The sequence below is a fragment of the Zingiber officinale genome, chromosome 5A (assembly GCF_018446385.1).
Source record: "Zingiber officinale cultivar Zhangliang chromosome 5A, Zo_v1.1, whole genome shotgun sequence".
NCBI classification, from domain to species: domain Eukaryota; kingdom Viridiplantae; phylum Streptophyta; class Magnoliopsida; order Zingiberales; family Zingiberaceae; genus Zingiber; species Zingiber officinale.
Genome location: NC_055994.1, coordinates 96784676 through 96811862, shown reverse-complemented (window position 1 = coordinate 96811862; position 27187 = coordinate 96784676). Strand labels below are relative to the sequence as shown.

Genomic DNA, 27187 nt, shown 5'->3' with positions numbered 1-27187 from the left:
ATGCTTTGCAAAGAAGTGTGTTTTAGTAAAGTGGCTAGTGGTTTCATATGTTTTGAGTCGGAGTGAGATTATTCCATTGTACGTTGGTTAATTGAATCGAGTTAAAATTTTATTAAAATTAAATTAAAAATAGATTATATGTTGGTTAATTGAATCGAATTAAAATTTTATTAAAATTAAATTAATTAAATTAAATTTAAAATAAATTATATTAGTTAACATTGAATTAATTAAATTTATTTTTAAAATAGTTAAAAAATTTATATAAAATTAATATTGAATTTTCTACGAGTAAAGTTTCTAAAGCATTTTGTAAGCCTTTTTGTTCGAGAATTAAAACACGAGGCATCAGTAGAGTTCGACAGATGGAAATGCTATCGTTTAACCTTCTGAAAAATTAAATTAGTAAAATAAAGCATTCTATTTGTATCGGATTCCGGTCTGCTTCTTTTTGGATCCGAATCAAATCTGACGAATCGGATCCGACCTGATGCGTGCCTGGATCTGAAGGAAACCCTAATCCCAAGTCGATTGGCTCGCCCCGTCCTTCCTATAAAAGTCTCATCGCGGACTTCCCCTTCTCGGCCAGCAACTGCCTCCGCCACCGAGCCGTCGCCTTTCTCTCCTCACAGCAAGATGGCCGACACCCTGGTCCTGCGCGGCACGATGCGCGGCCACTTCGATGTGGTCACGGCCATCGCTGCCCCCATCGATAACTCCGATATGATCGTCTCCTCGTCCCGGGACAAATCCGTCCTGGTCTGGCAGCTCACCAAGGACGCCCCCGCCGCCGCGGTCGATGGATCCGGAGGGGGATCTTCCTACGGTGTGCCTCGCCGTCGCCTCACCGGTCACTCCCACTTTGTGCAGGACGTGGTTCTCTCCTCCGATGGGCAGTTCGCGCTCTCCGGCTCTTGGGATGGTGATCTCCGGCTCTGGGACCTCTCCACTGGAGTCACTACCCGCCGCTTCACTGGTCACACCAAGGACGTCCTTTCCGTCGCTTTTTCCGTCGACAACCGCCAGATCGTGTCGGCATCCCGCGATCGCACAATCAAGCTCTGGAATACCCTCGGAGAATGCAAGTACACCATTCAGGATGCCGATGCGCACACCAACTGGGTTAGCTGCGTTCGGTTCAGTCCTAACGCTTTATCACCCAACATCATTTCTGGCTCCTGGGATCGCACTGTTAAAGTCTGGAACTTGACCAACTGCAAGCTGCGATCCACTCTTGCTGGACATTCTGGCTACGTTAACACGGTTGCTGTTAGCCCTGATGGATCCCTCTGTGCTAGTGGTGGCAAGGATGGAGTCACGTTGCTCTGGGACCTCGCTGAAGGGAAGCGCCTTTATTCCCTTGACGCAGGGGCCATCATTCACGCCCTCTGCTTCAGCCCCAGTCGGTACTGGCTTTGCGCTGCCACACAGGAGAGCGTCAAGATCTGGGACCTCGAGAGCAAGTCCGTTGTGCAGGATCTTAAACCTGAGGCAACTGCCACCAAGAACCAGGTACTTGATTCTTATTCCATATCTCTTTATTTATACTTTAAAAGATTGCATATTCTAATCATGCAACTTGCATCTTTATTGTTTACTAAATCAATTTGTAAAACTAGCCTCGTATATATTCCTATTGTAGATACGATCAAGAAATTTTTATGACTTTAATTGTTGCAAGAATAGAAGATTGAATCATGCTTAGTTTTTGTTGCTATTGTAGAACATCCTTATCAAGTATTTATATTGCATTGAGTTGTTTACTTGCATTGATCACAACACGTTTTCTGTTGTACATTTTCTGTAATTATTAAACATGGGCTAAAATGTAACTGAATTATATTCTTCAGTTACCTCTTCTTTGTTCAGTGTCAATGCATGGCTTCTCGAGCATTGACTATAAGTTAAAAAATTGTATCAGAACGTATATGTTACAATCCTTATCTTCAATGAACTGGTCATGGAACTATTAACAAACTAAGCCAAAAGGAGGAAACAGTCTCCATAGCAAACTACTTTGATGATGTTGATGGAACAAAAAACCCAAGCAAAATAAGCTATATCTCTATTCCTCCTCTCTTTGCTCTCAGCTGTTTTCTATCCCTGCCCTCATCTCTCTTTGTAATTGGTTCTCTATTCTATCTCTCTAAAAGCAGCACCTTCCCTCTTTTCATAGCCCCTCCACACTTACTGTGAGTTTGCTTGGCTCTCACCGCTTCTGCTTGTTGTTGTTGTCCATTTCAACTCCAACAAATTTTGTCATTGCCCACGCATGGCCTCCTGTGAGCTGCCCAAACTGCAAGCTGCAAACTTGTTTTGTTGCCTCGCTGCCTGATGGGACAATATCTGCATGCCCATTCAATGCATCTACACTTGCATTGCTCCATAGTTGAGTCAGCTTCCGCCCCCAAATCAAATCAATCTGTATTATGTCTGCTCATGCCGGATTCACCAGATCTCACCTATTCTTCGATGAATAGCAACTGTATCATTGGAAAGAACCCATCCATCCTTGCTGAACTGACCATGGGGGATGACAACTCATAAAGTATGTAGGTGTTCAGCAAATAAATGATAGAGGAACAGAAATGTTAGCTAAACCAATGTTGGAGGGGCATGCCTAGGAATGGATTGAAAGAGAAAAGTTATGTGACTAGATTGCCACCCTAATCAGATAGTGATAGTAGCCTAAACTTAACTATGAATGACAGACAAAAGAAGTTAGATGATTATTAGTGTAACTCCCTGCATGCTAGAAATTCTTGGTAGCTATCCATCAACCTGAGGAGATCGTGGAATCCTTATCTGATAAACCTCCATCCCTATAACTCCTTTTTGACATTACAATTGGATGGATCCAACATATGGCCCCCGAGATTTGACTTTTCAACATACCTCACAAGATCGAAGAAGGCCCATTTTGGACAAAAGTCAAATTAATTGGTTCAACTTTAGTTTTGCCTTCTTGAACAACTTTCTCCTTTAGACAACTATATATATATTCTCCTACATTTTTATTCACTTTTTTTTTAACCTTTTTTTATTTCAAGTGGAATGATTCTAATTTTTTGGAGATATCATTAAATTTATTATTGATTGTTTCTGATTCATATTACACTTTTGTTCCACCAACTCTAAATATAGCTTAATAGTAATAAGTCTATAATAGCATCCATATAGTATTTTTGTCGAAATAGATTGGGTATGATGTCTCTTGATTTTGCTCAGTTTCTTAAATTTTACATGCAATTGGCTCTGGAAAAACAACTGAATCAAGAATTTCGACTACAATTTGTCCATAGCATTGTCATCTAGGATTAAATTTGATTTCTGAAGCTGTGAATATTATCCTGGTTCCAATTACTGTCACTGAAGTCTTGTTCTCATTTTAAACCACATTACTGAAATCATTCTTGATTTCTTCTTTTGCTGCATCTGTGTTTTTGTGCGCGCACGCGTATGCAGATGGAGAGTCAGTCTCAATTTTCAGTTAATCTGTTTATTTCTTTTTTCTTTGATGCGTGTAGCAGTAGCAGTGTAGGCTCATCTGTATATATCGTGTATATTATTTGTATATTGTGAAACACCTAGACATTTTCTTTCCTCTATAAGGAAAAAATAAAATGCAAGTGGATGAATATCAGCAAACAACTAGTGTTAACGTCAAAGGAAATTATTCATGATAAATACAAGATATGTTTTTACCAAAAAATCCCTCTTATTAAAATATATTATTCTAAACTCTAGTTGTTTTAATCCCATCATGATTGGACTTGTTTGACTAGTTGTTTTTCTTGTTGGATTCTTCATCAATGTGAAATTGTCATCACACGGTTTGTTCAGATAGAAGCCTAACATCAGAATTCAGAACCGTGCCTAGATTTGTGATTAATTTAGCATGATAAGATCACAGTGCTAGGTCTAGATCAAAATATTTCGGTAAGTTTTGATCGAATGTTTTTTCCTTGATCGTCTCTCCAGATGCTCTACTGCACGAGCTTGACTTGGAGCGCCGACGGCAGCACACTATTCACCGGATACACAGATGGAGCCATCAGAGTGTGGGAGATACGCTACTAGACTCTACAAAGAGCTTTATCGGGTGTGGTTCTTATTCACTATCCAAAATTATGAGGAACATATCTTGTTATGCTATTGCTTGTTGCAATTCTCCTCCTGCTTTTTGAAACACTTTCAGGTGAAATGTATTGGGAACTTGTTGCTTTCACTGTTACTTTGGTTCATATGAATAACTGTTTTCTTCTTAATAAAAAAGAAGAAGAGCACTTTTTAATACCCATAATTGTAAAAGTGTGTTAACTATCATGCTCTAATTGGTATTACTTGATGCTTGGTATGTTTTTTTTATTCATTAATTTCTAAATTGAGTATTAAATTTGATCATGTCTATTGTTAATCTATAAATTTCTAATTGGTATTTATTTGTGGGCATCCATACAACTTGTGTTTTAGTGGAAACCACCCTTATCTTGATCGTCCCTTGCAGTACGTCGTGGTTAGAGGGTGAGGAATTTTATTATTGTAAAAAGATGATTACGTTCACCTCTTATTTCTCGTAATAATCCGTCCCAGAATATTTGGTAAATCATGGGATTTAATTATGATAACAGAGTAGATGAAGCCATTAATAAGGAGAATAATCCGTCCCAGATTATTTGGTAAATCATGGGATTTAATTATGATAACAGAGTAGATGAAGCCATTAATAAGGAGATTATGAGAAGAAAATGCACTTAATTAGCCAACACAAAGCAATTATTAAATGAAGACACGTGTTAGAGTCTGAGAAAGTAGATGCTCAGCTCCGGACCGCCGTCGTTGTCGGGATTCATCATGTAGAAGGCTTCGGAGTCCCTGGACCCCACCACCCTCTCGAACTTGGCCCTTAGGTACATCGTCTCCCCTGCTTCGCCGGCGGAGCTGGACGCCGGGAGGACGCCGGCGCCCGTCGACACCGGCTCCACTGCCCGCAGCACCCGCCAGTCGGATGGGCCACACTCGCGCCGCACCGCGTACCCGCACCTCTTTCCGTTGCAGTAGGCGCGCCACAGCGGCTCCTCCACCAGCTGCTGCTGCTTCTTGCCGCCGCCGCCGCTTGGACGGCGGCGGCGGTCGCACTCGAGCGCGATGCGCACCAGCCCCGACGCCATCTCGCGCACCAGCGTGCTCGTCGGCGTCGCCAGCTCGATGAGGACCGCGGGGCAGGCGCGGGGGTCGGCCTGGAAGGCGACGTGCACGTGGCCGCCGCCGCGCCGGCGCCCGAAGAGCGTCCCGGTCACGCGGGGGCCCAAGCCCGACGGTCGTAGCCAGCCGGCCACCGCGGCGCGGAACCACGAGGAGACGGAGGAGGAGGAAGACCCAGCAGGCGCCGCCTTCTTCCTCCGCCCCGCTTCCTCCGCTCCCTCGCGGTCACCGTCGTCGCAGGCGCTCGAGACGGCAAATATCACTTCGTCGACGTCAGCCGGCACGACCTTACCTTCCTCTTTCCTCTTCCCGTCCCCGGCGGCCTTCACCAACACCCACCGAAAGCGCCTCACGGAGGCGGAGGACAAGGTTCCATGGCGGATTCTCTCCATGGCCATGGCGGATTCTCTCCCCAGATTTAATCAAAGACGGTGGATTGGATCGGTGAATTTATTCATTTATTCTGCGGACTAGGATTGAAGCGGCTAATGTGGTCTCTGGATGATCGTCTGTCCAGCTGCTGTAAAAGACAAGATCAATTCGCACAACGATATGCACTGCGCTGCGCTGCGCTGCACTGCACTGCACTGCACTGCACTGCTTTTGATGCACATGATTCAGAATAATTCTGTTCTTTACTGTGGCCGTACTGGTCACCCCAGCTATTCATTCAATTCGCTCAGGAATGGCGACGAGAGAGAAAAAGCCATCTGAGTGCGTGACCACAGACATGGAGTGGAGCTGCGCAGTTGAAGAGGTGCCGGGCATTGCCCATCTTCGCACAGACAGTGACGTGAGCATGAAGGGAAAAGAGAATGATTGAAGCAGCCAAGCAGGGGACATGTTTTTGTTCTTGAAGGAGACCGTTCGTTGGGAAAGTTGGTGTGACTGTAGGGGCGTCTCCGCTTATATCATAATCAAATTTCTTAGGATGACATTTATTTTTTCTTTTATCTCTCCAATCAAAATTATTAAATTTCAAAAATAATAACATTAATATGGTGTTAATTTTATTTTTTAATGAGCATCATATTGATTTTTATGATGCTGATTTTTAACATATAGTGTTGTATACAACATTCATCGATTGGTAGGAGCGCAAAAGGTAAGGCAGACGTAATCAAATATAATAGCGTATATCTGTTTTGTACTGGCCATTAAAAAGGAAAGAATTCTAATGATTATATCAGGCTTCAAAAAAAAAAAAAAAACATGAATTTTGGATAATATTTTTGATTGTCCAAATTGCATAATACTCGATCAACCACAACATGTCCAAAGAGATTATTTATTCATAAACTTTTGCAAGTAGCCAGAAACAAGGACCTCTGTACATGGGTTGTGGTCTGCTCAAAGCAAAGCAAACTAAGTTTATCGCCATCATAACTACCATTATTAGGCTTGAAAATTACTTGCTCTAATACCCCCCTTGTATGAAAGCATTGAGGCGCTTCAGCTCCTCACGATGCTCGCTCACGACAGCTCGAACGACATCACCAATTGAGACCATGCCCACCATTCCTTTCTCGTCTACCACTGGGATGTGCCTAATACGATTCTCTACGATACAGTAGATATCAATGCAATGTCTCAGAGACTTAGACACCCTGTTAACAAAATCTTGCTCCGAGAAGATATACCAAACCTGTCATCAGCTGCATTGCCAGCAGAACCTTCGTATTTGGAGTCACTGTGATCAGTTTATTCTGGATATAAGAACAAGAGCAGGCATGAGATGGAAGTAGAAGCACAAAATTCGAAGACAATACTTCCACCTATACAAAATTTATGGTATCGATGAATTACGTACGTAGATAGAATTAAGGCGAAAAAGGGAGCCTAGTGTAGTACAATATTCCTCTCAATGCGGATTGCCTTGTAGAAAAAGTGTAACATTTACTAACCAAGATGCTTAATCCAAAATACTTGCTCTAACTTTTACCTCTTCAGTCATGATGTCACCAACTTTAGTTGACTTGGAAGATCTTCCTTGAACAATGATCTTCCGAAGATAATCTAAAGAACAAGGAAAGAAACCATTATCAACACAGCAATTTGTATTGGCATGTATAACAGAATTAAAAGAATCATTATCAAAATTTGTTCTTAGTTTTCTAAAAGATGTTCTCAAGTGAAGAACTGTATCTGCTAATCAATTGTTCTTGCAGGAACTTATTTCTCTGAAACATATATACGTGTAAAAGATATGTGAAAATAATAACTTTTGTAATACTGAGAAAATTTAAATTGATGAAATTTTAAAACTGTGCATTTACGGGACAAATAACAATAGACCAGAACAGCTTTCTGTAAACAGCACAATAATAACAATTTTAATTGCCAGAGAAACTATTAAGTTATCCATAATCTTGAACAAACTGATTTGTACTACAACTATATTAATTAATCTCTGAGATCATCTGTCTCATTGTATCTGTAGGAGTGGCTTCAAGTCACTTCACATCTTATAGTTTAACATCAATGTTTAGCTTCATCCATGCAACCATGAGCTCGATTAACCGCACCATTTTACAGCCAGCAAAAATAAGTTTTGACTGACAATTACCTCTTTCAGTAACAATTCCAGCAATTGCCTTCTCCTCTCCTGGTTTCACCACCACTAAAGCTCCAACATTGTGCTGTGTCATCTAGAAAAATAGAGCATAGCCATCAATTTTTATAAGATCATTCAAAGCAGATGGTAACCCCCAAGGGTATAGGTGCAATGGCCATTTCTATGCCTATAATATAGGACTCAGATTATATGATGTTCCAGAATATTAACAAGTATTAGCACATAAAAATAGCAGCATACAGATTTCACTGCATCATAAACACTGTCATCAGTTGTGCACCACAGCCAGGAGCCATCAGCATTCTTCCCTTTAGCTGTAAGAATATCCAGGATAGTTGTGCTTTCAAATCCATGCTCTTCCAACGGCGACGACGACGAAACTGACTCAAAGCGTGGAAACACAGTAGGTAGCATTGCTGCGTTCACCCGCATGTGTTGGAGAACAGCTCGCTTAAGAACATTCCCGTGCAAACGAAGTGCGTGCATTGCTCCCTGCATGATTCCTGTCATCAGAAATGCAGTCATTAGGCTATTTATCTATTGAAAACAAAGCATTGTCGCAAAGCATCTCCAAGTAAACAAGCCTCACATAAATGAATCTCAATCGCTAAAAAACTGACATAATATCAATATGTAACTCACAATATGAATACCATCTTTTTATTCATTACAAATGATCTTCACAAATGTGCAGTCTCTATAGAAATCAACTATTTTTTTTATTAAAAAAAAAAACAAGGCTCCTGGTTCATCACATCCTCTTGGAGATATCTGCTTTTGCGGAAACCTAAACCTACGAGCTAATGATTTCGATCTCAATAGCTAAATTTCTTTCGGGTATCTGATGCAAGATTTCACAGAACAAAAAAAGGAATCAACTCTCGAAACACAATATTAACATTATTAACTAATAAAGCAGGACAGATCAGTTGAGTTATTCTTATTCTTTCCTTTAGCATCAGAACAGAATGGAATCATAAACACGACGCCAGAAGCATAAGATCAATGCTCTTTCCCCCAACCTCGAACATTCCCTCAACCTGACCCAGCTCACAATTACGCACTCAAAACTACATATACGTTTCCCATCAACATGTATAATTTTATCGCCGAAACTAGCTAGATACAAACATAAGCGTAACAACAAAAACACCAAAGTGAAATCAAAGCCGACGAAAGAAAAGCGCGAGTAGTTCCGAGTGTCGGTGTCGATTAAAGATCAAATCAACCCCAGAAGGCCAGCTCGCCAGATCTCATCAGGCCTCCTCCACACTCAAGAAAGAGAGATCGGAAGAGAGGACTTGAGCACAAGATCCATCACAATCAACTGAACGACAGACAAGGAGAGATCGAAAGATAGCTCACCTTCGCCGCCCCGGAGGAAAACGCTCCTGACAATGAGACAAGGAGAGCGAAAAGATCTGGAGATCGAAGTACCTGTAGTTGTCTTGCCATCCTTATAAGCGAGCAACAAATGGGGAGCAAATATTATTAAGAATATTACATTTCACACCCTATAATTCACTCGCTTTTCAAAATAATCTTCACGCTTTAAGATTATCAAAATACAGCCGGGATTACTAAGCTCATTATTTAATTTAAAGAACATTTTATTTATTTATTTATTTATTGTCTTTTTAGAATTTATAAAATAAAAAAATATACGTCTCGATCAGTTTGAAGAAATATTTGAATATTTTAATTTAAATAGTTAGATCAATTAGATAGAATAATTAACTAATCTAATTAACTATGCACATCCTTATCTCATCTGACATCATTTCTCGGCGGGACTCACCTGATTCGGTGTCTTCTCGTGGACAGGCTTCAGCATTTTTTTTCTTCGCTAGCTGACGTGGGAATTGATTCTCTTTCATTCTTTTGTTATTTTTTATTTTAGGGGAATAACCTTTGTAAAAAGTAAGGAAAAATGATTGCAAAATAATTAATTTATTCTTTTTTCTATAAGTAAATTTTGAAAAAATTACATACTAATTAAACATGTCTTTAAAAAATTTAATATTAAAATATGAAAATTTTAAACATGTAATCACTTTTACTTAATAATCTCTTTAAGTTATTTTAATCTATCTTATAATTTTTTATTTTTTATTTTTGCTGTTATCTAAGTCAGAATAGTCCTAGAAATATGGTACAATAGTAAGAATATTCAGTTATCTCCAACTTATAATTAAAAGATTCTGAACTTTTGAACTATCCGTCGCATATACTTTTCAATTTATTTTAATGGTCAATGATAATTATAAAAATTTTATAAAATCAGATCGATCATGTAAGTTCGATATTATCAAGCTTGATTAATCATTTTACTCTATAATCAGAATAAATAAATGCTCCAACAAGTAAAAAATCCACTATGATAACCACTTGCCATTAATAATTATAAGAATAATAATATAAAAGAGACAAATGTGATGGTCGATTCCCATGGATATGATATTTCATCATTTGCCTTCATGTGCAAGCACAAACAAAACTTGAGATTAGGATTAGATTAATCATAATGATTTGGTACTAATCCATTTAGATTTAGAGATTTACATCACAAAATTTGTGTTTATCCATATATAAATATTAGAAGTCGGAGGGAAATGAAATAAACAAAATGCTTTAATAAATAATAAGACCAAAGTTAAAATCTAGTCAGTAAAGTTCCATAGTTAGTTTAATTAATCTTGAGCAATATTTTATTGCTAAGATTTAAAGTTATCTTAAAATAATGGGAGTCCTTTCATTATCACAAAAGCTTTTGGTATTATCCACTTAATTCATAAATGGTTAATAAAATTATGAATGAAGTAAAGTTATTATTTTCATTAACTTAAACGAGAAATTCAATATTATTATTGTTTTTATTACTAAAATGAGAAATAGAAAATAAGTTTATCACGCAAGGATTTTAAATGATGGAAAATAAAAATAAGCAAGTTCTAAATATAAACTATTTTAACGTTGACATAATATTATTAATGCTAATCATCGAACGGCAAACATTACGTGTGTTTTATGCATAAAATTAATCTTAAAAACATAATAAAGAGTTAATGTACACAAGAAAAATCAACATGAATAATATTGAAAAATAGAAAATTATTATAATGAAACAAGTTTAAGAAACACAGAGTAGAATGTGGATCGACATGAAAACCCACTTGCAACTCCGAAGGTTCTCACGCAGCTTCTTCCAAAACAAAAGCTAAATTCTTTCATTCATGAGGTCGAAAGGCGGCATGCTTTACTCTTTTCGACTGATGAAGCTTGACAGGAATACTATTCGAATGATCTAAGATACTTGAGAGTTGTGCTAGTTGCAAAAGAGACACCGAGTTAGAGTTACATCGATCAAGCAAGTTATGAAAAGGCTACCATAAGTGCAATGAACTTGATTTCAGATGGATAGACAGATATCAAACATAAGTACGCTCAAGTCGAGTAAATTTTGAAGAACAATGTACCTTCCCTACCCAATTGACCTTCTTAACCTCTTTTAGTAAGATAGTGGAAAAATGCTATCGATACTTCTTTAGGAGTCGGGGTTTACTGCACTCGATGGATCCCAACCAGGAGGCGCAATGTCAGGCCAATCGCCGCGACAACCTAATCTGACATAGAGAGATTTTTTGCCTGCAAAATGATTCCAGTTATAGTAATAAAATGCATAGCAATAAGACTATAAAACCGTAAAATTGGAACGAGCTCAAGAAGCTAACTCAACAAAAAAACATAATCTGCATTCTTTGAAGAACATCATTTACACGAAATCTAAGTGGTTTAGGGCAAATACCAAGCCATACGTGCGATTTGTTGCATTTTAGAACTGAAGTGGATTTAAACACACCTGTAAGTTGTTTGTCTGACAAGGTAAGTTGTTTTAGAGCACTTAAACAAGCCTGTGCAACAACTCGAGCTCGATCTGAGTCCCATCCACCAAGCTTCATGACTACATCAGCATTTGAGTAAGCCAAACTTCCATCTTGGATGTGCCTTCTGGTCTCCTCCTTAGCAGACGCTTCATCTGCATTGACAAAATCATATCTACCATCGTGCGATTATCAGATAATTGAAGTATTAAAATTGTTCTGTTACCCCAGGAGTTAGATTATCTCCTAAGATTATTAACAGGCGAGTTTATTGTTTGAATAAAACATACACGCAAACATCTGCATTTTAACTGTTTGAATACAGGAAAGAAAAAATCCCTCAGAAACCAACAAAAGTTGGACTCACAATTTCAAGATCATGGAAGGAATTATATTTAAAATGATGTACAAGAGAGAGCAACAAAGATAGTTAATCATAGATAAGCTAAAAGCTTCTTTTTTTCCCTATAGTCCACAAAGGGGTCGCAGATAGTGAGACAAAGTAAAGTGAAATATTAGATTCTATATCTTGATCAAGGAACTTTAAATTGCAATTCGCTTTTCTCAACTATTTATTCATTTACTTTACCAAAACTATAAGATCTCAGAATTCAGAAGAACAATTATATGGAAAGTAGCTACTAGGCACTAGCCATCACTCAATGATTGATAGGACAATATGCCTATTGTATGTGCATGTCCGTAAAAATGAAGAGAATTAAGATAAAAATGATAAGACAATAGCAATTATAATAGAAAAAAGACCTTGCCTTGTGCTTCAGATATTGACAACCATACAGTGAATCCTGCGTGAAGATGCCTCCATTTATCATGTCTTCTAGCAGCTCCATGTTGCCCTCCTAGTGTTGCAACAACAGATCGAGCATGACTGAAAGTATTTGAAATTTTGATCGCTCTGTCACACTTCAACATGTATTGTAAGAACACTAAAAGGGATGAATTACCAACTTTACCTACTAAGACTTTCAATTACAGCACCTTCAGCTTGAGCAACGGAATCTGCTCCTTCTGAAATAACCCCTACAATGCATAACATCAAATAAATATAACAATGACAATAATAACCAAATTGACTCAAATCTTAGCATGTAATTGATGAGGTACAAAGATAAAAAAATATATAGTTGAGATAAATCCCATACACTATAGGATATGTAGGATGTAATTGAATTCTACTATTCGTCATCTAATTGAACAATTAAATTTTAGCATAACACCTCCATTAGAAACAATCATGCACTCCCTTCAATCTTTGGCCATGTATGTGTTATTACCCCAAGGTAGTTTTGATGTGATCAACTAAGTCAGGTTAGATCCTGTTGGTTTGTAACTCGTGGCTAAGTGTGTAGGAACTTAGGAGCATAGGAAGTCGAACAAAAGACGCAACTAGCGAAAAGGATGGCATAGAGGAGAGTCGACGGGCTCGGTGCGTCTGAGGGACGAGGTGCAGCGGAAGAGTACGCGGGCGGACGAGAAGGAGACGTGCGACGTTTCCGAGGGACGAGAAGTCGGAGCGGAATATTGCTCGAAGGTCGGAAGTTGGGTTCGAATGAGGCCTATTCCGGATGACCGAGATCACCCAAGCAAGCGGAGCTGGAGCGGAAGACCCGGACTAAGGCGAGCGGAACCGGAACGGAAGATCGAGACCGAAAGTCAACAGGATGTTGAATTTCTTGGTTCGGGCGCCGGACCAGGATTTTTATCCAGAACGCGTCAAACACGATCCGTTGTGACGGGGATAAAGTTATATCCCCTCCAAGCGTCTAGAACCCTTCCAGGTACCCCGACCAAGGCTATAAATACAGCCTTGGTCCCATAAGCTAAATACAACACTTGTAATTGATTTCGTTTGAATTTAGCTTTCTAGTTGTGAGATTTAATTGTTGTAAGCAGCTTCTTCGCCCAGAGGAGATTTTTACCGAGTTTTTCATCTTCTTTGGATTAACAACCTCTATAGTTGTAACCAAGTAACTCTTACTGAGCCCCCTCGCTTTTTTTTTGTCTTTTAATACTTTTTTATGCAAGTGTTTATCTTGATAAAGTTATATATCGAGGAAGGTCTTTTTGTTTTATTGTGCAGGCTATTCATCCTCCCTCTAGCCGATCGCCAAGGGACCAACAAGTGGTGTTAGAGCCCAACAGCTTCAAAAGGAGCAACCGCCGAACGAAGCACTCTAGATGGCCAAACCGAGCATCTTCCCACCAAAGCTCGAGGGAAAATTCATGAGCTGGAAGAAAAGGATGGAGGTATTCTTTAAAATAGATTTTGATTTACTCTTAATAATGGAATTTGATTTTGTAACACCCGAAGGCAAAGAAAAATACCAATGGACTAAGAAGGAGCAAGCCGACTTCGTGCCAAAGCATAGTTCCATCTGCGAAGCGTCTTACCTTTACAAGAAGTCAACCGGATCAGAGCCTACAAGTCTGTCAAGGAGCTCTGGGAGAAATTTTTGGAACTACATGAAGGAACCTCGGAGGCGAAACTCGCGAGACGAGATCTGCTTAGAAACCAGATCAGCAACATCAAGCTAGAAGAAGGCGAAACCGTTGCACACCTTCACTCAAGGATCAAGGAGCTCATCACCGGACTCACGAATCTCGAAGAAAAGGTAAGCAACTGAGATTCGCCAAGGTACGCGCTTAACACATTCCCAAGAAATACTGAATGACATTAGTAGATGTTTATTATATATTTAAGGATCTAGAATTAACTACTTTAAAAGAATTATTTTTAACATTTGAAGTCCATGAAACAAGATGTGCAGATCTGAAGGAGCCAAAGCATAACATTACCTTGATGGCAAAGATGGATGAACGAGATTCTGAATTATCTCTCGATGACGATGAAACAACGCTCATGGTAAGAAAATTTAAAAAATTATTTAAATCTAATAAATTTAATCAAGTGAAGGGTAAAAAAGAAAAAGGAAAATAAGATGCTACCACTGCAATGAAGAAGGGCATGTTAAAGATAACTGCCCAAAGTTGAACAGCAAGGACAAGGACAAGGAAAAGAACAAGAAGTCAGTCCGACCCAAGTATAATCTAAAGGCGATATGGGACGACACGTCATCCGAATCGGAGATAGAAGCCCTTGCCGGACTTGCGCTAGTAGCAAGTCACCAAGAACAAAGACAAAGCAAGCTCGTCCGAAATGAACATCGAGAACATCGATGAAGGAGCGATATTGGAAGAAAGCAGTACTTCAAGGGAAGCTTCAGATTACGGAATCGACAAGATAAGTCAGCTACGATCTCTACCTCTGAATAAAATATTTGAATTTATAAAACTATTATCGAAAAATTGTTGTAAATTAGAAAAAGAAAATAAGGATTTTCAATAAAGTAAAATTAAAAAAATGAAAAATTGAAAAAGAAAATAGAAAATTTGAAAAGTCATTCATGCTCAAAGTTTATTTCTTCTAATTTTAGAAATTATTCAGGACTTAACTGGCATCTCAAAAATCATAAGGGTCAAATTAGGAAAATATCACAGAATTATATTCTTAAGAAATTCTTGATTAATCTGTAAGAAGGAATCTATATTGGATGTCAAAATCATATTTAGACTGTTTTTTGGACTTAGGGCTTTTCAGAGAAAAAATTAAATATTTAATTTCTTTAAAAAGCTTTGTCTACAAAGTGGTTGTTGTTCCAATAACCAAGAAGGCTTAATGTCTCGCCAGAGTCTGGAAGTCAATTATTGAAATAAATGTTTAATTGACTTACTATTAAGTATTTGACTAATGCTTTAATTTGTTTGTCAAATTTCTGATAGAAAAATTTTGATCGTTAAAATTTATTTAGCAAAAATTATATTTGTTAGAGTTATTTTAGCAAGTTTTTCTGTGAAACTTTATCTAAACAATCTTTTGAAACTTTTTCCATTAGAAAATTTTCTATCAAAATGCAATTTTTTTTTATTTTGCTTAAAATTCAACTTTTTGTGAAAATTTTTGTTTTCTTGTTCAACCCTTATTAAATTTTTCAACAAATAAAAGAGTTTTTTTTTATAAAACCAGAGTTTTTTTTTTAAAAAAACTTAACCTTTCATACTTTTTTTTCCCTTAGACTTTAAATTTAGATTTTCCAAAGTCATTTTCAAGTACCCTATTTAATGTGATCAAAGGGGGAAAAGGGAAGATTAAGTCTAGGGGAGGGTAATTTAATTTTTTGCACATTAATGAGTTGCAAATTTATTACCTTGTTATTTCATTTTTATGTTTTTAAATTTATATGTTTTTGATCATATCAAAAAGGGGAAGATTGTTAGTACTCCAAGGTAGTTTTAATATGATCAACCAAGTCAGGTTAGGTCCTGTTGGTTTTTAATCCGTGTCTAAGTGTGCAGGAATTTAGGAGCACAGGAAGTCGAGCAAAAGACACAACTAGCAAGAAGGATGACACGGAAGAGAGCAGACGAGCTCGGTGCATTTGAGGGAAGAGGTGCTGCGGAAGAGTACGTGGGCGGACGAGAACGAGGCGCGCAATGTTTCCGAGGGACGAGAAGCCGGAGCGAAAAATTACTCGAAGGCTAGAAGTCGGGTTCGGGTGAGCTCTATTTCGGATGGCCGAAATCACTTAAGCGACCAGAGCCGGAGCAGAAGACCCGGACCAAGGCTAGCGGAACCGGAGCGTAAGACCGGACCGAAAGTCAACAAGATGTTGACTTTCTTGGTCCGGGCGCCCGGACCAGGATTTTTATCCGGAACGCGTCAAACATGATCCGTTGCGACGAGGATAAAATTGTATCCTCTCCAAGTGCCTAGAACCCTTCCAGGTAGCCCGACCAGGGCTATAAATACAGCCCTGGTCCCAGGAGCTAAATACAACACTTGTAATCAATTCCATTTGAGTTTAGCTTTATGGTTGTAAGATTTAATTGTTGTAAAAGGCTTCTCATTTTTACTGAGCTTTTCATTTTCTTGGATTAACAACTTCCCCGGTTGTAACCAAGTAACTCTTACTGAGCCTCTTCATTTATTTTTTTTTGTCTTTTAATACTTTTTATGCAAGTGTTTATCTTGATAAAGCTATAAGTCGAGGAAGGTCTTTTCGTTTTATTGTGCAAGTTATTCATCCTCCTTCTAGCCGATCACCAAGGGACCAACAGTATGTTTCATTGAAAAAGATTTTTTTAGGGATATCAGATTTTGGGGTGTTTGGTTGACGAAAAGACTTTATCTAGTGAAAATATTTTTAGTTAAAATTGAAAAGATAATAAATATTAGAGAAAAATAAATCATCCTTATGAAAACAAAGTCACTACTTGGCTAAGAGACATCATTATCTATTAGCATTTGTTACACTAAAACATATTTGTATGAGAATTAAGTCACTTTGCATATCTCATCAAGTTAAATCTTGCATAAGAGATAATCATACCGAAGCCGATTGTCAGTTTGTCCAAGAGAAGTTGACAATAATGTTATCTCTATATTATTCACCAAATTAGCCAATTTATTCACCAAATTACTTTCCGATTCTTGATAATATCTGTAGCAAGCTAAGCTATAATATATGTTTTAGCTTGAGGGGAGTGTTGAGAGTACTTATGTAGTGTGGTAAATAAAGGGTAGCTACAAGAAACAAGTGTTCCTTTACCCCTCTCCTTTCTTCTTCCTTCTCTTTATTAGTTGGCACTTATTCTTCACTCAATATGTGCACTTCTACAGTGACAACAAAGAAGGATGGCATGGTTGAATCTTATTGTCTCTTCTAATTACTTTTAAGCATCAACGAATACCAGATTTTTATTATTGTTATTAGTGAATACTTACATGACTGAATGGGTTGTTGAGCATATCTCTCCAGCAAATCACTTGTATAAAGAGGAATGTATCTGCAAAATCATCCTAGGGTTTTAGGAGTTGGGAACATAAATATAAGAAATGATTGCTACGAACAACCTTTGTTTCATGTGGCACAAAATGATATTGTAAGCATTTCACATAGCACATGAAAAATAAACACTATTAATCAAAATAAAATTAGAAAAAAAGCAAATGACATATTGTGTTACTTTATAAATATTCAATAATGATAATAATAAGAACTCATCAATTATTAGAACGACATTAGGCTATAAGACTACTTGATCACTATGACAAGATTTGTGTACCTTAGCCAACGATCTTACAACACTTGAAGCAGGACGAGGATGAGTTTGTGCATCTTAGTCAGCAATCTCAAGGATTTGAGTGCCTATCGAAGGCATTAAAATGAAATCTCCAAAGTATATTTGTTGTATTGTTGATTGAATGAATGAACCAATGGAGTGAGGACCATTAAATAAGCTTCTATAACAACCTCAGTCTCTTACAGTGCAAGGTAAAGCTACGTACGATAGACCACTGTGGTCCGACCCTTACCCGGAACCCGTATTAGCAGGAGCTTCATTCACTGGGTTGCCCTTTAACACCTCAGTCTCATTAAGATCCGAGTAAATTAAACTCTCATTACAAAAGTACGAAGTATAAATAAAACTTTAGATCCTTAAGAAAAAAATAAAATCAAATTAGGACCTGGGAACAATTTCTTTAACTAGACTTGTTTTATTTGAAATGGGCCTATTTTATTTGCATCATAATGTTCTTGTAGTTCATTATCATTCATAATTTTCATTCACATCTCTTGGACAGAACCTAAAATGAGTTTCCAAGTGCAATTTATGAACAAGGCTGCCATAACTATGATAGCATTTGTAACACAGGATGATAATTGCACGGTGCCAGTCTCCTTGCATCTCAATTTTTTTTAATTAAAGCGAGTAAAACTTACTTATTTGCATAATATTATGTATACAGCCATAGTTATATGATGCGGCAAGAACGGTTACAACTGATTGCCGTAAGATATATTTGTATATGGCTAACCAAACTATAAAATAGTGAAAAAGAACAAAAGAAAGTGAAGCATACCCAATGCCACTTGCAAGTACATCGGCAACTGTTTCATTTATCTCTGTAGAATCTCCAACAATGAAGATTGAAGTTCCTTTGAGCAATTGCAGTATTCCTTTTGTCAGAGATTCCCATGATTCCACCAAATCAGGCCATTTCAATTCAGTATCATATTTTTTTAGACTAATAACTAATTGGTCCTCATCTATATACCTGATAAGAAAATATTTTGGCGAAATGATACATAAGGTGTTTATTAAAAAAAATATATTCTAGACTTTCAGCAGCTGCACTGTCTACCAACCATATAGTCTCAGAAGGCTTTATCCTCTCAAACAAACAGTTCGTCTCCATAAGAGTTATGAGAGTCCCAGAAGCTTTTACTCTAACTAATAGTGATGATTCATCAACATCCACAAAAATATCACTGGACTTTGTGACATCCAATTTTCCAATATCGAGTTTCAGTTCTACCTCCACAGTATTATCATAAAACTGCAGAAAGTAAAATAGATGCAATTACATGGCAGTCATATCAGATATTTTAAAATGTTTACTTATATGCATCCAATAAGCTAAACAGAAGAATGAGAATACAGATGTAGTGACACTTCATCGTAGAAAGCCATAAAAGCAATAACCACATGGTTAAATATAATCAAACAGAATACTCATTCACAAGTCACAACAAAGCTAAGAAGGCAGTTTTTTTTGTTAAAGATAGCAAGTTACATTCTTAAACCAGAAAGAAATCATTAACGAAAGTAACTGTTCATCTCTTGAATACCTGCAGAAATCTGTAATCCATGTATAAGAAAATATTTTTGTCCTCAATAATTTCGAGAGTTCAGTATCAGACTCTATCAGGTGCTTACTTATTGCTGTTCATCATATTGCACAGCATGGTAGGAAACTGGTAGCCCAGCAAGTAATACTGACTCCACCAAATGGTAAATCAAAATAGAAAGCAGTGAGGAGATAAGCACATCAGAGTTAAATATTTTGAATTCCTTAAAAAACATACCAGGGTTCACGAAGGCTTCTATTCTAAGGTGTCTCAGGTAATGGTGCTACGACTACCACAACAAGATTTACTGAACATGTCACAAAGTTGTTATTTCCCCACTCTTTCGAAGGTGTGCAGTCTAGAGTATTGAGTATGCCCTTGCTCTCTGGTAAATGTTCTACTACACATAACAGAAGTTCTGAAGTAATATGCAAGTGATAATAATTTTGTCTTTTGCATATAACATACAAGTTTAGAGATCTTCCTCGTAAATGACTTGAAGGAATTTAGAGTAGGTTATCGCCCTTTAGAAAATAAATATGCATTGAAGCTTTATACTGGTCCAACACTTGTGATTATTCAGCATCATTTTTTTAATATGTTAAACTCTGTCCTACATCAAACCTGAAGTAATTTTCATTGTTTCTTTTAAAAAAGAAAAGAAAAAGAAAGGAAAAGTGCATCAGCAATGTACGCTCTACCATGTAAGCTACAATATGCCTGAAAAGAAGCGTTTTTTTTTTTTTTCTTTTTATGCGCAATGAGCTGATTAGTAACTCTCCGGATAAAGCAAACAGATCCCATCGACTGATCAACTGACAAAAAGGAACAGCAAACACACTCGGTACTATGTAGAAGCAAAATTGATAATCAAATTACTAGTACAGACCTCGTAGCTTCTCGATTCGAATAGAGTCTCAGAGATAGGTCCGCCAGAAACCGATCGGAGCCGCCCCAAGACCTCGTTTCTTTTGGGGAGGATAGGCGATGACGAGAGCAGCCTGGTGGGATCCAGACCGAAGAGGCGGCGATCGAAAATAAGGGAAGTAGCATGCCGCCGTGGGATTCCTAGGGCTTCGGGGAGGGTCTGCGAACAGACGGAGAGAAGAGAAAAATGCGCCGCGGCCATCGGCGACGGGTCGAGGAAGAGATAAGAAGGCAGCGGAGGATGGATGTCATTAAAATATATTAAAAATTATAAATATATTTTTTACATGTCGGAGTTGACCACTGACTGAGTCAAAGGTAGAAGGAAGATATACATGCCTATGCTCGAATCCAATATATCGAACTCTCCAAATACAACAATTCAATCGATCACACAGTCCAAATACTAAGCACGAAACTTACCATCTAATTGCCTTACGACATAAAGTCAACAGGATCTATCGTAGAAAAGTCAAAGTAACTCGACACTGGATCTCCCTCCACGATCTCATCCCATGAACCAACTAGCTCAATGCCATTGCCATTGCCATTGCCATGATCACTTCCAATGCCGAGCTCCTTCTCCAAGTAGTCCAGCCATTCTCTGCTCGTCTCTAATTCCTCCCTCCCCCTCGCTTCTTCTTTCTCCACTCCCCCGGGAGCTAGCTCCGTGCAGCCGCCGCCACCATTTTCGAAGAGCAGCCACATCTCCTCCTCAGGCACGGCGTCCTCCGGCAGGTTTATCTCCAGCAGGCACGAATCGCTGGAGGAGGAGGTGGCGGCGGCGGCGGTAGTGCTCGTCGTCGTCACCTCTTCCCTCCTCCGCCGCCCCTCCTCCACTCGCTTCTTCAGGTGTGTGTTCCACACGTTCTTGATCTCGTTGTCCGTCCTCCCCGGCAAGCAAGACGCGATCTTCGACCACCTGATCATTCATCAAACCAGTCGCAACTCCATTGTGCTCTATGTGTGTGTATATATATATACACATAACAAAATAAACAGTAGTACGTACTTGTTTCCTAGAACGGAATGCAACTTGATGATGGTTTCTTCTTCTTCCTCGGTGAAGTTCCCGCGCTTTATATCGGGACGAAGGTAGTTGATCCACCTCAAGCGACAGCTCTTCCCGCATCGAAGCAGACCTTCTCGTTCGAATTAAAGACACATCTCAAAGCTCGAAACACAGCAGTCTCTAGCTAGTAGCTAAAAACAGACAGTACTACGGACGCCGAACCTGCAAGTTTAGGGAGAGCTCGCCAATTAGGGTGGCCATGCTTGTGAATGTAGGAAATCAGCTTCAGGTCTTCTTCTTCAGTCCACGTTCCCTTGTTAAGCCCCACCTTCTCACAGCACGGTGCTCGTCCCATGTCGATCGAACTCTTCCGGTCCTCCTCAATTAAAATTAAGCAGCTAGCTGCAAAGCAAATTAATTAACCAGGGATCCATATTAGGGTTTATATAAATATAGATGAGTCGATCAGTGAGTAGTGGTCCAACAACAACGACGACGACAACACTAATAATAATAGTAATAATAATAATAATAATAAAACACTTTCTTCTACCATACTACAGGGTACCATGAAAGATCATCTAAAAACATTGTATGATCACTACTTTTTATCGAAACCGTATCAGACCGGTGAGTTAAATCGATAAGTAGTATTGGTACTGTCGGCAATGCGCGTTTAACTGTAGTGAATTAGTATTAATTATTAAGATTATAGGAGTCAATGAACAAAGTCTATTAGCTTTAGTTGGTAAAAGGGACTAATTAAGATGTTAAGTTGATATGAACCGAGGAGACACGTCATGATCGGAAAGTCCGAGTGAACAAAGATTTAGATTTTGTGGTCCTTGATTATTGCAGACAGTAGTTTTGTGTCCCTTTTTTGCCCTTAATTATGGTGTAAGCTATCTGGGTTTAGTTTCGATTAGTGATGGAACAGAGATCCTTGGTTAAGGTTTGGAGGCCTTTTTGGCTGGGCAGTGATTTGTCAGCAGGAGCAATGATGAACGATGAACATGGTTTAGGTAAGTGGTTCTCTTTTCTTAAGACTTTTTGATCACATCGGCCAACTAATTAATCACTCTTTCCAAGCAAAAAAAGGGATGATTAGTTTCATAATTAATTTGTGTTTAAGGGGGGCCTCCGGGGGGGTTTATGACAGAGGAGTGCTGCAAGCAAAACGTAATTATAGGAATGGATGGTAGAGATGTCGATGGGTTTGGCTTTCGCTCGGTTGATCGAGTTGGGCTAGGCACGACAGTTTGTCGTGCTCATTAGTCGCGCTTAGATGAGTATAAGTTAATCATTTGGGAATGCCAAGGCTCCAACAATGTCCAAACTTAGATATTTCATGTTAGGCAAAAAGTAAGTGAATTTTAAGAGGGGGTCCTAATTTTTTTCCTTTCCATCAAATTAATATATTATTTTATTTTTCTTTAATTCAGGTGTTTAAGTTTCACATCCGATTAATTTTAAATATAGACGGCAATCTTTAAGATATTTATTATATTTGAAATTCAAAGTTTGATTAATGTACGACGCGCTCGTGGGAGCATAATTTTTTTTCACTTTGTTGGGACATAACATGGGGTCATCTTGTCTGTACTAGACCTTGTGGAGTGGGGAGGCAAGACCATTCCCAAAAGCAAAAGATGATTAGGATGTAAAACAAATTAGTCTGGAGCATAAGCACAATTAAGACAATCTAATCACAATTTTTACATTTCTTTTTTTTTTTTTTTTGAACTTTTTGATAAAATCTAGGTTATTATTATTTTTATTATTATTTTATTGTTTGGCTTGTGATTCTCTGCCCCCGGCCGTCAATATCAGCCATGGGCGGGGGATTTTTGACCATAAACTGAAAGGAAGAAACGTAACACTTTTTTCTTTTTTCCATTTTCTTCTTCAAATATTTATTTGTTTGGAAATTAAATATGTTCATGTTCCATCTTCATCCAGTGCATTTAGCTGAGTTGTCTTCACGGTTGATGTTCCTGCAATCTGTGAACAATCAAGTTTTGCAGTGGAGTTGTTGTTGTCAAACCTTTCAAATGTAAATAAAGTTAATTCCTGAAAATTTTCTTTCCTCAGACAACAAAAATGACACTTCTATTCTATTGTTTTATTATTATTATTATTATTATATATATATATATATTTTGTGGGTGGAAAAATCAAAGACGTCCTCTGTTTTTGCTAAATTGTTAAAGTGCCACACTTTTATTTTTTTTTATTAAAAAAAACATTCCATCCCATGTGAAATCATAAAACTATTTTTCAATACTATTCTCATTATTATTTTATTTAAATCTTGAAACATTCAAATACATTATAACAATTATAAAATCATAACTACTACACATATTATAACAACTAAGTACAACTATAACAATTGTAATTTTTAGTTATAGCAGTTATAATTTTGTTATTGCTATAATATAAAAAATAACTTTAATGAAGGGGACTAAAATTTTTTTGAAACCTTTGAAAAAAATTTTAAATAATATTTTTTGAACCTAAGACTAGACCGTTACAAATTGAGACGGGCGAACTTAGGAAGTTGAGGGAGGTTTCAGCCTCCTCCAACCTGTAACACAGGTCGCACAGGTCATTCTCCGACGGTGAAGTTGTCGGAGAAGAAAGTTGAGTTAATGACATTACTCAACTTCTTTTTTCTTATTTTAGTAAAACTATACTATTTTAATAAAAATGTTGTCGTCTACAAAATACCATTAGTGAAAGATTTTTTTTTTAAAAAAATAATCAAAACGATCAATTAAAGTGAGTCAAGTAGTCTAACTCAATCAAACGAAAAAAATTAACTCCCATTTATTTAGTTATGGACTCTTAAAATTTATCTAATATTTAATCCGAGTTAAAAGTTATGAGTTTTCAAAATTTATATAATATTTATATTATAAGAATTATGATTTTATAATTGTTATAATGTGTCCCAGTTTAGAATTTAGATGGAAAATATAATAAAATAATAATAATAATAATAATACAGTAAAAATAATGAAGTAATATTTAAATAGGGAATTTTTGATAAAATAAATAAATAAATAATGTCATTCTATTCCAATAAAGACGACCCTTATAAGTTTTTTTTCCCATTTTTTTCGTCCGCTTTCTTTTTCAAATTAATAAAATTTAAAGGATTTAACGTAACCCCTTTTTTTTTTATTAGGGTTTAGCCTTGACTCAGTTTAAGCAGGGTCTTGGTTAATTTCCATTAATAAAGACTATTTATCGGGCTAATCACTTAGTTAAAGACAGATAGAGAAAGGGCCCACTAACTCACTGCTTTCAATACCTAGTAGTCATTAGCTTCAGCCCAATTAGGATAATATTATCAGAAAAAAATAAATAAATTATTAAATACTAGAGAAAAATAATAGAAGTTTTTTTTGTACGGTGTTGTCAATATTAAGATTAAGACTAAAGTGAACTAATTACCATTAATAATTTTTTTTAATAATATGTTCTATTGAGTTTCGAATTCTAAATACTTGATTGATTAATAAAAAAAAATTTCTAATAATATATTACAATTGAGTCTCGAATTTTATATCTAAAATTGATTAATGAGAAAAATTTGTAATAATATATTGCAATAGTCTTAAATTCTAAATCCTTCATTAATATTTTGGAAATTACCATTAGTACCTTAAAAATTACTAATAAATTTATATTTTTTCGATGTGAAAAAAATGACATTAACATAATTTAATTTTAGGATTCATCAAATTAATTAAGAAGTAATTAGTAAATAGTACAAATTCTTACTAGTAAGATTATACTACAACATTAAACAAAATTATTCTAAATAATTTCGATCAAAATTATGTTAATATTGGTTAATCACTGCTTTAATGTTAGTTAAAATTATTAGAATTTATCCAAGTTAATTAAAACTACTCTATTATTATTATGGCTAAATGTATTATAACATTGCTAAACTAAAAATATTTTAGAATGACAGATAGTATGTGATATTTTTTTGTAAAAAAAATAATATAAAGTGACATTTTAACTATAAGGGAAATAAAGATTCTTATCCATAAATTATTTAATTTAAAATTTTAATTTTTACAATAATTTTAACCAAACTATTCTAATATTTATTAAAACTGTTTCAACTTGATCAAAATTATTCTAATATAATTTTAGTTAAAATTATTATGATAATATTTAAATAAATAAAAATTAGAATGAAAAATAAAATGAATTTTTAAATATGGAATGCCATTTTAATTGATAACAAAAATAAGGACCGCCCTTTTTATTCTTATCCTTAAATTAATTTTCAAACTAAAACTATTAACCAAATTAATTGAAATTATATGGGTAATTATATATTAATGTAAATTTAGTTTGTGGTTTTCTATTCGGCCATATCATAGATGTCAGTTAATATAATATTTTTGAAATTTAGTTTTGGTGCCAAAATTACATTTCTATATTTTAGATTATTTAAAAATAATTAATATCCGTTAATACAATCTTATATATATATATAATATTGAATGCTGACGAACATGAAATATTTGTTGATATGAACTCTTCAACCGCAAGCCTCTTATCCAAATGCATTCGCCTTTGTTATCTCTAAAGGATAATGACAATTAAATCTACTACTAAAAATAAATGATCCGGGCCCACCACTCATCAAATGTGTGCACGGGTAGGCAATCGAGTAGAACAATCTGCCCTGATTCTCGCTGGAGAAAGGATTAGTTAATTAATTAATTAAACGTTGGTTAACTCGTTAATTAATCGTGGAAGGTCTTCCTTTAAAAGGCACTCCTCTCCCTTGCGAGTCACACTTTCGCTGCGCCGACACAGCGACGCCGGACGATGCATCGCCACTCCCTCGGATCGCCGGCCACCAAGCCCCAGCCGGCCGGAGGAGAAGGCGGCAGCGATGAGATCGAGCAGGATAAGCGGATTCGATGGTGCCCGCGAGCAGATAGATCCATCCACCTCATCCCTCTGCTCACCCTCCTCTGCCTTCTCGTCCTCTACCTCATCTCCCACAACCCTTCCCCAAAAGGCATGTTCTAGTCCGCGATCCGATCGCTAGTCTCCTTGCGCTTATTTTTTTTTCTTTCACGGTGCGTATTTTTTTTTTTAGCAGATTTGGAGATTTTCAGTGGCCGGGGCAGAGGCGCAGCCCTGGGAGATGAACCCAAAGGTACATTGCGGGATCCGGAACGAGAGAGGATTTTTTTTCTTTTGAATTATGTGCGGATTGACTCATTTTCTTGGTCCGCCGCAGAGGTTTCGGCGGTAGTGCGGGCGTCGGCGGTCATTAGCGACCGGGGTTTGAAGGCGGCGGAGGCGGTGGGAGGACGAAGGAGCAGGGTCTTGCCGAATCGGAAAATGGGGGCCACACTCCCCCGCAGGAACCTAAGACTTCGAAAACCGGAGTAGCTCAACGCTGCGGTTTCCCCTTGAAGGTTTGTAATGCTACTTGTTCTCAGTTCGTCGTTGTTAATATCATTTTTCTTTTAATTTTCATTCCGATATTTTCTTGAGAGATTTGTAAGTAGATGCTTTTTGTTCATTTCGCCGATCGCATGCCTCGATTTAGCTTGATTTTTTGTATTAAAAAAGAAAAAAAGAAAGGAAGAGAGGGAGAAGTCATAGATAGGGTTGTTCTATGATGCTACCGTGCGCCCAAGATTAGATGCCCAGATCGTCTTCAGCGGAAGCGACGAGGCGGATGGAAAATGGCCGTTGTTGTCCGGAAATGAGCTGGCAACAACTGGCCACATTACCATTAATGAACCTTGTTACTTGAAGACAGGTCGCCAGTTGGGCCCTGATATAAATATGTGACCTTTTGATTTTGTTTTAAAAATGCCCGATT

At 37.3% G+C, this 27187-nt stretch overlaps 6 protein-coding genes across 9 annotated transcripts; 2 read left to right on the top strand and 4 right to left on the bottom strand.

Annotated features, from left to right (window-relative positions):
* Positions 1-566: 566 nt before the first annotated feature.
* On the top strand, positions 567-4296 carry LOC121981128 (guanine nucleotide-binding protein subunit beta-like protein). The gene is made up of 2 exons (XM_042533493.1): positions 567-1512; positions 3982-4296. Exons 1-2 carry the CDS (start codon positions 637-639, stop codon positions 4078-4080), a joined length of 975 nt encoding a protein of 324 aa, XP_042389427.1. The 5' UTR covers positions 567-636; the 3' UTR covers positions 4081-4296.
* Positions 4297-4614: 318 nt separating this feature from the next.
* LOC121981127 (protein MIZU-KUSSEI 1-like) lies at positions 4615-5962 on the bottom strand. Its single transcript, XM_042533492.1, has one exon. It carries the CDS (start codon positions 5601-5603, stop codon positions 4797-4799), a length of 807 nt encoding a protein of 268 aa, XP_042389426.1. The 5' UTR covers positions 5604-5962; the 3' UTR covers positions 4615-4796.
* A 515-nt stretch (positions 5963-6477) lies between these two features.
* LOC121981126 (CBS domain-containing protein CBSX3, mitochondrial-like) lies at positions 6478-9291 on the bottom strand. The gene is made up of 6 exons (XM_042533491.1): positions 9146-9291; positions 8021-8283; positions 7772-7853; positions 7148-7221; positions 6851-6911; positions 6478-6765 (listed from the first exon to the last, which is right to left on the bottom strand). Exons 2-6 carry the CDS (start codon positions 8276-8278, stop codon positions 6623-6625), a joined length of 618 nt encoding a protein of 205 aa, XP_042389425.1. The 5' UTR covers positions 8279-8283; positions 9146-9291; the 3' UTR covers positions 6478-6622.
* Positions 9292-10803: 1512 nt separating this feature from the next.
* On the bottom strand, positions 10804-20546 carry LOC121981124 (probable inactive shikimate kinase like 2, chloroplastic). Of its 4 annotated transcripts, XR_006111743.1 has the most exons (9): positions 20263-20542; positions 18891-19081; positions 18605-18799; positions 17465-17526; positions 12636-12702; positions 12432-12550; positions 11640-11816; positions 11257-11425; positions 10804-11105 (listed from the first exon to the last, which is right to left on the bottom strand). XR_006111743.1 is itself a non-coding variant. In XM_042533487.1 (8 exons), exons 1-8 carry the CDS (start codon positions 20500-20502, stop codon positions 11325-11327), a joined length of 1152 nt encoding a protein of 383 aa, XP_042389421.1. In that variant the 5' UTR covers positions 20503-20542; the 3' UTR covers positions 10804-11324. The 4 variants fall into 4 exon arrangements, 2 of the variants coding, with proteins under 2 accessions (XP_042389421.1, XP_042389422.1); XR_006111744.1 differs by having other exon boundaries at positions 10804-11425; positions 12427-12550; positions 20263-20545; XM_042533487.1 differs by having other exon boundaries at positions 10804-11425.
* Positions 20547-20595: 49 nt separating this feature from the next.
* On the bottom strand, positions 20596-21711 carry LOC121981125 (myb-related protein Zm1-like). Its single transcript, XM_042533489.1, has 3 exons — positions 21535-21711; positions 21313-21442; positions 20596-21222 (listed from the first exon to the last, which is right to left on the bottom strand). The coding sequence occupies exons 1-3, from the start codon at positions 21665-21667 to the stop codon at positions 20736-20738; spliced, it is 750 nt and encodes a 249-aa protein (XP_042389423.1). The 5' UTR covers positions 21668-21711; the 3' UTR covers positions 20596-20735.
* A 4413-nt stretch (positions 21712-26124) lies between these two features.
* LOC121981122 lies at positions 26125-27187 on the top strand. The gene is made up of 3 exons (XM_042533486.1): positions 26125-26368; positions 26453-26509; positions 26594-27187. The coding sequence occupies exons 1-3, from the start codon at positions 26173-26175 to the stop codon at positions 26746-26748; spliced, it is 408 nt and encodes a 135-aa protein (XP_042389420.1). The 5' UTR covers positions 26125-26172; the 3' UTR covers positions 26749-27187.